This window comes from Chelonia mydas, chromosome 15, assembly GCF_015237465.2.
Source record: "Chelonia mydas isolate rCheMyd1 chromosome 15, rCheMyd1.pri.v2, whole genome shotgun sequence".
Taxonomy (NCBI): domain Eukaryota; kingdom Metazoa; phylum Chordata; order Testudines; family Cheloniidae; genus Chelonia; species Chelonia mydas.
This window is the reverse complement of record NC_057856.1, coordinates 32,359,323-32,372,340: the sequence shown is the minus strand read 5'-3', so window position 1 is coordinate 32,372,340 and position 13,018 is coordinate 32,359,323. Positions and strand designations below refer to the sequence as shown.

Here is a 13,018-nt window from a genome sequence, read left to right as displayed (position 1 = left end):
AGGAGAGATGCTGCAGGGAACCAGCCCAGAAGAAGCCAAAACCACCCTGGGCTCTCCTCATGCAGCCATGAAAATGATGGCGAAAATTGCCTCTGAAACTGCACAAAGCACATGGATCAGACATCACTCCATTTAACACAATAAACCACAGGGCATATCACACTGCGAGCACTGCAGTGAGAGTGAGGGGGCCCCCTTCTGCCCTGGGCGTGAGAGAGTCACCTGTGTTAGCAATAAAGACATCTGTGGAAGTTACAGGATCATAATCCATCCTTTCCTTTCCCAGTCCTCCATCCATTTCTCCCTCCTTTTTCCCCTCCCCACCTCACAACTCTCCTCCTCCGCTCTTCCCCTCCATTATCTGAAGAGTTAAATCCTGGGCATTCAGTGGGCCAAGTCAGGCCCCTTCTGCCGTGCCCCAAGGGCCTTGGCCAAACCACAGACCTTAGGGTAGCTCTTCTTGCTGTGCCTGGGGATGATGTTGGACTAAGTGATTACAAGCCCTGGGAATGAACTGCTGCAATAGCCCAAATCGCTCTCTAAGGTAATGATCTGGGGACTTTCTAAATGCTGCTTCTCAGTGTGCAGTGTGAGAGGTCTCTGGAGTTGTGCAGCAGTGCTGAGATTCATCTAGCCCTGTCATGCCCCTCTCCCCAGCTACTGCTCTTTGGACAGGCTGAGTCTGTTCCCAGCTGTGATCAGTACTACCTGGCCATGGCTCTTCTCGCTGACTAATGTGCAAACAAATGTTCCCAACAAGCCTTGCGAGGCCGGTTCTTATTGTTCCACCACACGATTGTCAGGTTTCCCGAGTGGCACCGTGAGATTCTAGCTGCGTCGCAGTTTGCTGTCATGGCTGCTCAGGGACTGAGAGAGTTGCCTGCTCCTGGCCTTAGTTGAGGCTGCAGTGCTAGTAGTGCAGGGGGTTGTACTGCACTGGGCTTAACGATGACAGGAACAGGCTACCAGTACTTCCTGGTCAGTAATGGGTACTTCACATGTCACCAGAGCTGGTGGGAGCCCAGGTGTATTGTATGGAGTCACAGCCTGTGCAGGGCCTTACACTGTTGTGTTTAGAGCCTATACACAGTTTCTGAGTGCATACGTTTTACCGTTGGGCTGGGAATTTAGACACAACATTGAGCCATTTTCACTTTAATGAAATTTCACAAAGCAAAAAAATTCTGATTTCTGCCTCTAGTTGTATAGCAGCCTCAGAACAGGCTCCGTCAGACCCACCCTCAAATAACTGCAGTGCCTTGTTAGAGTTTGCCAAATAGTTACTTCATTAAATTGCTTGAGAACTCTTTCCAAAGAGCCAAATCTCTTTCAAGATGGCGTGAAACTAACATGAATGGAATGAGGCCTCCTCCCAACTCTGCTTGTTGCTGCTGCTACATGTATGGAAACAAACTGGCCCTGCTTGGGTGGATAACCCTGCATACGGCGCTCCGCCAGCCTGTCAGCAAGCGTGTCTGGGAGGCCACCATCATGTCCAGGGTAATGAGGTACTGCACCTTCTCACTTAGTTGTGGGGCTTCCATTCCCAACAAATCCAAGTCCGTTCCCAGATACATTAATATTCTGCTGAGACCTTTCATCTTATGTTCAGCTAGCTGGATGACAAACTCTTGGTAATGGCCTAAAACTTTCCAGCATGGGGAGAAGTTAGAGATGGGGCCAGGAGCCAGTCCAGGAATGTTCTGTGGGGTGCCCCATAGAAAATATTTTTCTGAGCAAATATTGTAACTGCCTTTTTGTCAGGACTCCCTCTGCACGTGAGACAGGTGCCTTCATGTCTGAAGAGAAGTCCTCCTTTTCCACCCTATCATTGTTCAAAACATGTCTGTCCAGCAGTTCTGCCTGGGCATTGGTGCAGCCCACCAGACTCTTGATCCCAACAGAAATGGTCTCTTCCTTTTTCAACAGCCTTCCCTGCTACACAACGTAAACCCTTCCTTTTGAAGGAGTACAGTCAGGCCCCAACCCCCCTGCCAAAGCCTGTCTTTTAGGCTCGTTCTGGTGCACACTAGCTGTAGAGGGTGGATTGGAGCAACATGTCCCACAGCCAAGTGTAACTTCCAGCCCAGGCCAGCGTATTCAGTCTCCTCACCCCCACAGTATCAGAGGTGTGAGTAAGAGCAGGTTAGGAGAATTGCTGCTTGCTGCTACATTTTCCATTCTGGGGCAAGTTACAGCAGCAAAAGTAACGTAACTTTCCCTCCCTTACAGCATGAATCGAGAGCATTAAACCCTGGATGGCAGCATCCGTACCAAAGACCAAAGCCTGTCTCAGCTGTGCCCCTAGTGTTGGACTGCAGGAATTCCCGTCCATCCTGTTCTCCTTGGCTAGCAGATCAGGCCCAAGGCTAAGACTCAGGAGATGTGGAAGGGGAATCCTCAGGACTCTAACGGGAGCACTTTAGAGACCCTGAGGAAAGGGGGAAGGTTTCATCATCTGACTTCCTATCCCAGGAGTGTGCATCAGCCTTGCCAGGGAAATCACAATGTTTTTAGCATCAGCTGCAACTCTGCTGGTCTCAGATATTTGCTGCCTATTGTGCTGCATGAGATTCATCTATAGCATCAAGTGAAAAAAAATGAAGTCATTGTAAATTCTGGCAGTTTTTATGGTATAATTAAGCTGCCTACAAGGATCCCTCAGGGAAAGCAAATGCAGCTTTGCTATTTATGGAGCTGGCCGAGGTAGTGCTTTCTGGCCAACTTTCATATCTTATGACCTATAAATTGTGTTTAATAGCTAACCTGTTGCCTCAGATTCTTGTATCAGAAAAACTGGTTTCCTTTTTAATCTGTTAATTTGCATCAGCACAGCATGTTTACAAATCCTTGATTTGGAAACATTAGTCCATTAATGTTGCTAAGCGTGGAAGTAATTTATCGTCTGCACTATCTGCCCTTTGCTCTGGCCCATAGATCTTCCTGACACTGCATTATTCTTCCTCCTGTGATATAATTTTAATAAAAATAATCATTAGGAAGGCTCCTCTGGTCTTGGTTGTTGAAAGCCCTGAAAGACGAGTTGCTGCTGTGAGACTGTAGCTAGTAGTAACAGTCTAGTGCAGCTCCCAACGCAGGGACTTGAACCAGCTTTCCTGCTAGAGAGGAACCCTCATCTGCTGCCTGTTCACAGCTGGGTGCATGTGATGGGGTGCCCAGGAAGGGGTTAATGGCCTGACAGGACTGAAATGGAACCCTCTTGCCTGCTGGATGTGTCCAAGCTGGATGTAGGGCCCAGCTGTAGAGAACAATCGGGAAGATCTCAGTATATCAAGGACAAGTGGCAGGCAGGCTGGGAGGGAACTGCCTTTGCAAAGGCCTGTATCTGCTGGGGGAGGCGTGGCTTCCATGGGGAGAGGATGGCGGTTCTAACAGCCTCTTCTGGTGGGGTGAGTGGGAGAGGTTTCCAGGGTGGCTGGGGACAGACCCAAGCACACACTCAGCGCCATGTTACTACTTGGACATGTAAAAAGCAGGGTTTTCCTCCTAACCTTGCTTGGGGTGAGTCCATCTTGTGGGCTAATGCTGTTGTCCTTCGGGCTTTCACTGACGCAGCAGCTGCTCAGTGCAGTTCAAGGGGCAGGTTTAATCTACAACCACCTGAATAGTTTGGGTTGGTAATGCTGAGCATGCTGGCTTAACTGTGCAGGTATCCCTGTCTGATCCCTTATCCCTGCCTGATCGCTCCCTGCCCATGGGTCAGAATTCCCACAGCAGATGCCATGAATCTAGCGCAGGAATCTCTGCAGGCTCAGTATGCAGAGGGATTGGGAAGCTCTGCAGTGTGAACATGGTCAGTCTGAGCTGCATCCTGCTGCAATTTCCCACAGACCATCCTCTTAGGCTCCTTATTCAGAGCCTGAGACCTCTGCTGCTGTTGGAAAGGAGCTCATTGTGCAGGAAGTGGCACAGAAGCAAGCAATTCATTAGTCATTATTCTGCAGAGAAATGCCATTACATATCTGTCTGCCCAAGAGCCCTGTGGACAGGACTTTGCTGTGATAACTGGAATGACTGTAGAGATGGGCTGAGATGCAGCTGCCTTCAGGGCAGGAACCCAGCTCTCTGAGGCAGCTCACACAGCCTGATCTCACCTTGTGGCTCCTGATATTGCCAAGTTCCTGCAGATTCCACATTCTGTATTACCCCAAAGTCCCCAGGCTTTGCAGTGCCATGGGTTTCCCCGCGACGTCTGTCAGGGGATGGGAAGGTATTGTGCATCAATGAGAGAATCCCAGTCCAGTTCTCTCTGCCAGCCCTCCAGGTGCCCTCCCTGCAGCCCCTCATTGCCACAAGCTGCCCTCAGAGAAATGCCCTAGCTGCTGGAGAGCCACAAACAGCACGTTCCCCTGTTCGGCAGCTGGGGATTTTTCTCCTGAGTATCGTGTTGCAGGTGCAGATAGCCAGGTTTTCACTGGACCCTCCAGGAAGCAGAGCTGGAGTCTCCCTGGAAGAGTTTGTTAGAGGCTAACAGGTGACTGTTGTGTGTCCCTTTGACTTGACTCTGTTTCCACAGGCTCTCACTCTCACCCTCTCTCTCTTGTCTTACAGGCAGCTTCCTCAGCTCTGAGCAGCCTGGGCCATGTGTACACAGCCATTGGTGATTACCCCAATGCACTGGCTAGTCACAAGCAGTGTGTTCTCCTTGCAAAGCAATCCAAAGACGAGCTCTCGGAGGCCCGCGAGCTGGGTAACATGGGGGCAGTGTACATTGCTATGGGGGACTTTGAGAATGCGGTGCAGTGCCACGAGCAGCACCTGAAGATTGCCAAGGAGCTGGGGAACAAGCGGGAGGAGGCACGAGCCTATAGCAACCTGGGCAGCGCCTACCACTACCGGAGGAACTTTGACAAGGCCATGTCCTACCACAATTATGTGCTGGAGCTGGCTCAGGAACTGGCCGAGAAAGCCATTGAGATGCGGGCCTATGCTGGCCTGGGCCATGCTGCCAGGTGTATGCAAGATCTGGAGAGGGCCAAGCAGTACCATGAAGAACAGCTGGGCATTGCTGAGAGCCTGCAGGACCGAGCTGCTGAGGGCAGAGCCTCTTCCAATCTAGGTAAGTGCCCCAGGCTGTGTGGGGAATAGTGTAACAATGCCTAACCACATGGTCTACTGCAGGGAACTTCGCTCTGTGTCACCTTCTCAAATCCCTTGCTTCCCCTAAGGCAGCTGCTCATCTCAGTCCCCTTCATTCATAGGTGCTGGAACTAGGGGAGCGGGGCACTGCAGCACCCCCTGGCTTGAAGAGGTTTCCATCATATAGAGGGTTTACCATTTGGTTCAATGACTCTCAGCACCCCCACTGTACAAATTGTTCCAGCAGCCCTGCCTTCATCCCAGCAGCAAGTGGGCACTTTGCAGGTTCAAAGTGCCAAAGCAATATGCTCCTGGGGCAGCCCTTTAACATGTCCAAGTGGTGGAGTGAAAAGCATGAGGTGACTCCAGAGCAGGGAGTGAAATGGTAAGATGATGAGTTTGGGGGGCTGCAAAGGTGAGCCAAGAGAAGGTTTTAGGGGAAAAGCAGGTGCGGCAGCACAATAATGTCCAGTGGGGATGAGGGCATCATGATTTGCCATCTTGTCATAGGTTTGGGACCCATGCAGGACGTCGGGCCCAGCTAAGCACTCAGGTGTGAGGGTGGGGACGTTTCATGGACCAAAGGTTGGCTCTGCTCGTTAACCTTACAAAATGCAACTCCTCACGTCCTTCTCGCTAACCCAAAGGGTGCATTGTCCAAATCCCAGCAGAGCTGATTTTCAAAGCAAGCGCAGAACCCAACAAGTTTTGGATGATGTTTGTTCCTGTGGGGAGGAGACGTTAGTGTCCTACAGTTACCACTAGAAGTAGGATTTAGAGCAGGGGTGGGCAAACTTTTTGGCCTGAGGGCCACATATGGGTATGGAAACTGTATGGTGGGCATGAATGCTCACGAAATTGGGGGTTGGGGTGCGGGCTCTGGCTGCGGGTGCTGGCTCTGTGGTGGGTCCAGAAATGAGGAGTTGAGTGTGTGGGAAGGGGCTCCAGGCTGGGGCACAGGGTTGGGGTGCGGAAGGGGGGGTGAGGGCTCTGGAGATGAGAGTTTGGGGTGCAGCAGGGTGCTCCGGGCTGGGACCCAGGGGTTCAGAGGGCAGGAGGGGGATCAGGGCTGGGGCAGGGTGTTGGGGCGTGGGAGAGGGTCAGGGACAGGTTCCGGGCGGCACTTACCTCAAGCAGCTCCCAGAAGCAGGGGCATGTCCCCCCTCCAGCTCCTATGCAGAGGCATGGCCCGGCAGCTCTGCATGCTGCCCCATCCACAGGTGCTGTCCCTGCAGATCCCATTGGCCATGGTTCCCGGCCAGTGGAAGCTGCGGGGGTGACACTTGGGGTGGGGGCAGCATGCGGAGCCCCTTGGCTGCCCCTACGTGTAGGAGTCGGAGGGGGGACATGCCGCTGCTTCCAGGAGCCATGCAGAGCCACAGTACGCACGGAGCGGTGCAAGCCCCCGCTCCCCGACTGGAGCACCAGAGCAGGGCAAGCCCCGGACCCTATTCCCCGGCGGGTGCTCGAGGGCTGGATTAAAATGTCTGAAGGGCCGCTTGTGGCCCCTGAGCCGTAGTTTGCCCACCCCTGATTTAGAGGGAATGCCGCTCTACTGCTTCTCCCTTTCCCTGGTCCCAAGGTGGGAATTCAGAGAGCACAGATGGTTCTTGCTGCTTTTGCTGTGACTTTCGACATTGTGGACTTTCCTGTCGTAGGCAACAGTATCCTGGCTGTAATTCCCTTCAGCAGTCCAGGTGTGGCGGGGGGGCGGGAATGACAGAGAAGGGCAGTTGGGATGATGAAATGCTGGCAGCCCCCAGAAGTGCAGTTCTAGCAGGCAGCCCTGCACTGTGAATTAGCTTCTGTTTCTGCCTGGCAGTTCGCACTTGGTTCATTTGTTGATGCTAATTGTACTCTGATGTTATCTGCGGCAGGTAATTGAAATGGGCTTGATGAATTACTTAATTTCCTTTAATAGCTGAGTCTTCAAGAGCTGAATAAAGAAGATAAGGTGAACTGGAGAAAACACAACAGCCCCAGCTTTCTAATTAGTGCGCTGAGTTTCCTTTTTCTTTACTCAAATTATGGCAAATGTGTAAGGCTAAATGGGTTTATGATGCAAGAACCCCTTTGGGGCATTGACCTTTAAAGAGCCAGTACTGAGCATTGATAACATTTCTGTTAGTATGACAGGGGATCTGATGGCCAGGAGGGTTGGAAAGGATGATGCTTTGAGTCTGACCTTGTATAAGGGATGTTTGTATAAGGAATTTAGCAAAATACAAATGCAAATACATTTAGCAAAAAGCTAATTACATTCCCCGTGTCTCTGGCAGGTGCTGGGAGATGTCTTTTCTGCGGGTGCGCATGAGAACTACTCTCTGGGTTCGGCTGGCAGATAACAGGGCAGGAGAGGCATGTTCTGGGCTCTGCTGGACCGCAGTGTGGAGCATGCGCCCAGGGCTCTGCTGGGGTTTGGGGCATGCACCCTGGGCTCTGCCAGCTACAGTGGTGGAAGTGCTTCTGTGGCTCTGGCGGATGTGGGGCTGTGGGCTCTGCTGGCCATGAGCAGGGGGAACATATGCCTTGGGCTCTGTTGGCAGTTGGGGGCTGGGGGCATTCATCACTGACTTTCTCCAGGTCACTTGGAGGAGGCCTCTGGATTTCTGCCAGTTTTGTACGTTAAGCAGCTGAGCCCTCGGGCCTCTAGGCCAGAGTCCGTTATCAAGAGGAACATGGCACTGCCTTCAGAACTCATCAGAGCAGTTCCCTAAACCATCACCCAGCTAGGACTGTGCCTGGACTAAGTCCCCAGTGTCTTCCCCAGGTGAACAGAAGTGAATCCCGGATCTCTCCCACTCATGTAGTCATTGTTCAAACTCAGTTTTACAGGTGTAGAATTAAAGGCAAGTTGCTGTCGATAGCCGGTTTTGCCCAGTGTGGCCTGGACACTTTCCTTGCATGAGAGCAGAAAAATAGTGTTCAGGTCTAAGTTAAGTATCACTGTGTTAGTTTGATAGTGGGAGAAGGTCTCCATTAGGGTACCCTGGTAGCGTGAGCGCCTTCCTGAGGCGTGGGGGACATGGGAGTGGGAAGAAAGTGAGCAAGAGATGATCTGTGGGAGATGGGAAAGGAAGATTCCATTTCTAAGTCTCTCAGTCTAGCTGAACTTTGCGTTAGCTTCAGCCACGCTGTCCATCCCTTGTATGAACGAGCCAGTGGACGCTATCCCTCTGGTTTGACTTCAGGAATCCTAGGCCAAATAGAATCCCGCTGACCATGGAACACAGCTGTTGGGCTGCAGCACCCTGGTGCTTCTCCAGGATATTGCTGGGGAGCTGCTCAGGGGGTTTAGTCCAGCATGTATCAGTAACAAGCTACTTACAACTAGTGGTGAGAACTGGCTGGAGAAAGCGGGAATCCGGAATCCTTTACTGAAGGGTCTTTGAAGGGTGCCAATGAGAGGGCACAGCCACATGGGGGTTCTTACCAAGAGGGACTGCACTGAAATGGCCTCTGTACGGTACAGAGGACAGATTGTGTGTGTCTTCAAAGGAGGCTAAACCTTCAGCATGAGGATTTGCTGCTGTTTTCCTCCTCTGCAAAGCACTTACTCCTTTGTGGGGCGCTTCCCCATATATCTCTGCATGTTCAATTTCTGTTGCTGAAAATGTAGTGTGGGGAAGCAGAAGCTAGAATTGGTTTCCTCAGCATTGTGATTCCCTGCATGAGTGTTAAGAGGTGTGTGTTTTCTGGGTCATTCTCTCCCGTCTCATCCTGTGTGACACACGCAGTGGGGCAGAGTGAGTCCCCTGTAGGCTTGGGGGGGCGGAGACGTTAGGTCTGAAACTGAACAACATTTCTTCTTACTTGCCTGTGCCTTTGATACATTCTGATGCTCTGTTTGTCAGAGCCATGAAACAACCCTCTTGGCACAGAAATATTGCAAAGAGATGGGATTAGCAATCCTCTGCAAGCAAAACTTTTAACTGTGGCTGCTTAGCCTCAACCCTGAAGGACCCCATGCACCACTGGCTTGTGTACACGTGCTTGCTCTCTCTTCTGCAGACCTGACACAAACTCACTTAGGTTCTTAATGCTCTCACCATTTTGCCAGCTCAAAACCGCATGAGGCAAGTTTGGATTAGAAAGTTCTTCTCAGTACCATTATTATTCTTATAGCAGCTTTATATTTAGCGATACTTTCATCACGTGATTCCAGAAATTTTTCTGTTGAACAGTGAGGGGTTTCAATGCAGCAGAAATATTTTTCTTGAATTGGGTTTAAGCCTAAATGTAACTTTGTCAGTAGTGCTGACTCAGCCCCTCCTTGACTTTGAAACAGCCTTCCTAGCTTCTAAATGTAGGATCTCACGTATCAGTTGATACTTTAGCTGTACCTTTCTGCCCTCCTCTCTGTCAGAGTTGTTACTTTGAGAAATCAAAATGTGTAGTTCTTGTTGAGAAAGTCCATTAATGTTATTTAAAATGCATCCAGTACCAATTAAATGTCGTCTTAATTGTCTTTCATCTAAGCCACATGTAAAACAAAACCTCATCAAAATAACCACACTGCCAGCCAAAAATGTATCTGAATGTGTGTTTCTGAGCCAGAATGTCAGTGCTGGCCTCTTTGCTGAAACAACAGAAATTTTTGTTTGTGTTTCAGTGATTGAGATGGAAGGCTCTCCTTACTGTATTATCTAATGCCGAGTGAGACAGAGACAGCATCTAACATAGCCCAGCTGCTGGTGTGCTCTGCAGGAGATAGACTGTGCTCTGAGAGTCAGTAAGCAGAAGGTAATGGACTGAGGGCAAGTCGCAAGTTATCAAGCCCTTCATAACAAGGAGATGTGGAGTTTAACCAGGACTCTGAATGTCAACCTTTGCAAAGCAGATGGTGTTTTCAGATTCCAAGGCCCCATCTTGAGAGTTGGCTTGTCAGCCTCTGCAACTCTTAACTCTGCTTACTGCCATGTAGAAAAGGCACTTTGTATTATGAGCAAAGGACTGTTTATAGTCTCTATAATTGCATATGGATGCTAAGCTTCTATTTCCCTCTGCATCTGCTTCCCACTAAATCCTGTATATGCTGCATGTATTGAAATGCAAAAGCAGAGAGAGGAATTTATACTTCACTCTCAGAGCTAGGGCTGGAGGGCTCTGCTTTATTTTCACAGAGTGGAAGATTATAAGGGATTTAGCTCATTTTGAGAGAGAATCGTTTCAAATCTCAAAGTACATCGAATGTACTCAGCAATAGAACATGGTGTGTAGCATGTGTGTTGTGTATTACGTATGGGAGATACATCGTATGCCACCTATACCACTGGCAGATGTAGCAGGCATGACTCCACTGAAGGCAATGAACTTTGCCCATGTGCATGTACTGCAGGTGTTTTAAGTGCCGTATCTCAGAGGGATGCAGGGTGCAGTCTCAGGCTGAGGAGTTGCAGGGTGTTTTCCCCAGGTAAGTACAAGTAACTCTGCACTGAAGAACTAATTGTACTAATCCAGTCTTTAATCATAAAGGCAAAGTTGCATGGTACCTACAGAGTTGCAGTAGTGAGGTTCTATTTGAAGAGACACTTTAATTATAGGCCCCAATGTTTTCAAGCATCTTGCAACTTTTTGGAGAGATAAAAAAAGACTCAGGTAAAATGTCTCAGGTTTATCCTCACCCATGGTGATATTTTTAAAGTAGTTAAAAATCCATGTAACCATTTTTGAGATTTACAAGCATGAAAACAGTTTTCCAGTTAAGGCTCTCCAATTAAGGAGATTTCCCAGACCCCTTTTTAGCACCTAAATGTCTAAAGAACAGCTTCTTTTGTATGACACTGTCTGACGTCTCAGTGAGAGTCAGTGGTTTAAGCTGTTATTTTTCTCACTCTTCTGACCTTCCTGATATTGCAGATCAACACTCAACAATAGAATAACTTCAGTTATAGTGAAAATGTGTAATATACAGCAATTAAAAATAGAATTAAATACATTTACACACATTAAATACATTAAGTTCTATAATAAGGGCCTGGAAATGCATCAAAATGATCAGAATCATAGAAATGTTGTGCTGGAAGGGATCTCAAGAGGTCATCTAGTCCATCCCTTCCATGCTGAGGTTGGACCAAGTAATCCTACACCATCCCTGACAGGTTTTTGTCCAACCTGTTCTTAAAAATCGACAGTGATGGGGAGTCCACAATCTACCTTGGAAGCCTGTTCCAGAGCTTAACTATCCTTTTAGTTAGAAAGTTTTCCCTAATACCTAACCTAAATCTCGCTTCCTGCCCATGATTTCTTGTCCTACCTTCAGTGGATATGGAGAACAATTGATCACAGTCCTCTTTATACCAGCCCTTAACATATTTGAAGACTGTTACCAGTCCCGTCCCCCCCCCCCCCCGACTTCTCTTCTCAAGACTAAATGTCCAGTTTTTTTAACCTTTCCTCACAGATCAGGTTTTCTAAACATTTTATTGCTTCTGTTGCTCTCCTCTGGACTCTCTCCAATTTGTCCACGTCTTTCCTAAAGTGTGGCACCCAGAACTTTAGTTGAGGCTTCAGCAGTGCTTGAGTCGAGCGGGACGATTACCTCCTGTGTCTCACATACAGCACGCCTGTGAGTGCACCCCAGAACGGTTTTAGCCTTTTTCACAGCTGCATCACCTTGCTGACTCATATTCAGTTTGTGATCCCTATAATTGCAGATCCTTTTCAACAGTACTACCACCTAGCTACTTATTCCCCATTTTTGAAGTGGTGGATTTGATTTTTCTTCCTAAGTGAAGTACTTTTCATTTGTGTTTATTGAATTTCATCTTGTTGATTTCAGACCTATTTTCGAATTTGTCAAGGTTGTTTTGAATTCTAATCGTGCCCTCCAGAGAGTTTCCAACCCCTCCTACCTTGGTGTCCTCTGCAAATTTTATAAGCATGCTCTCCACCCCATTATTCAAGTCATTAATGAAAATATTGAGTAGACCCAGGAAAAGCTCCTTCAGGACCCCACTAGATATGTCCTTCTAGTCTGACAGCAAATCATAGATAACGATTTTTTGAGTACAGTCTTTCAACCAGTTGTGTACCCACCTTATAGTAATTTCATCTGGACCACATTTCCCTAGTTTGCTTCTGAAAATGTCATGATTATATGTTCAACATCTGAGGTTTAACCACTCATTATGACCATTCTGATGTCATCAGGATTATTTTTGTAGGTTTGCAGAATACCCAGTAGGAAGTCTTCTGAGACCTGTGATGTGAAATTAAATAGATAACAAACATAGCACAGATGATCCCACTGATGCTCTTAAAATGCAGCTAACCAGACTGGGTGCTGGCCGACAGGGATGGATTCAAATACAACCTAAGGTCTTGGGTAGAGTAGGATTTAAAATGTGATGTTAATATGTGCTAACTAACGCACTAAAAAAGTCTAGTGCCGACAACACTCAGTGCCTTTAACACATGCTAAATGAGGCAGTTAAAGACATGCGGGAGCCTAGCTAATTTGTGTAAACATCAGGCCTCCAGTCCTAGACTAGACAAAGCCCAAGAAGACAAGACTTGTAAGGTTTCTTTAGCTCTCTGGAAATGCAGGCTGCCTGTGCAGGGTTGTCTTGCCTTTGCTTTGTGGTCAGTGAGGGGAGAAGGATCTTGGTCCACTGTGCTGTTTCAGCTCTTTAACCTCTTTTAGGGTTGATGGTTCCCATTCATGCTTGTGCCCTTCAATATCTGCTTGTAGCTTAGGTTGCATTTATAATGATTTATACTTGTGTTTTGTAGACACTACAGCTGGTGCTTCAGATGGCTGTTTCCCTAGAATCCGTCTCTGCCCTTAGCAGTAATTGTTAAGCAAAGGAAGGAGAAGTCCCCATTGGTCCTAGGTTGTGTATATTTTGCTCCAATTTCACAGGTCTCAGAAGTGCTGTATGAGCTTTCTTTAGCTTTCCTTGTTCTTCCTCCCTAG

At 48.4% G+C, this 13,018-nt stretch overlaps 1 protein-coding gene across 3 annotated transcripts in view; it reads left to right on the top strand.

Annotated features, from left to right (window-relative positions):
- TTC28 (tetratricopeptide repeat domain 28) overlaps window positions 1-13,018 on the top strand; it is a 496,060-nt gene that overhangs the window by 386,550 nt on the left and 96,492 nt on the right. For all 3 annotated transcript variants that reach the window (XM_043529451.1, XM_037878986.2, XM_037878987.2), the window contains one exon: window positions 4,573-5,080. In XM_043529451.1, the coding sequence (XP_043385386.1) occupies window positions 4,573-5,080 (508 nt within the window). The remainder of the gene's footprint in view (window positions 1-4,572; window positions 5,081-13,018) is intronic.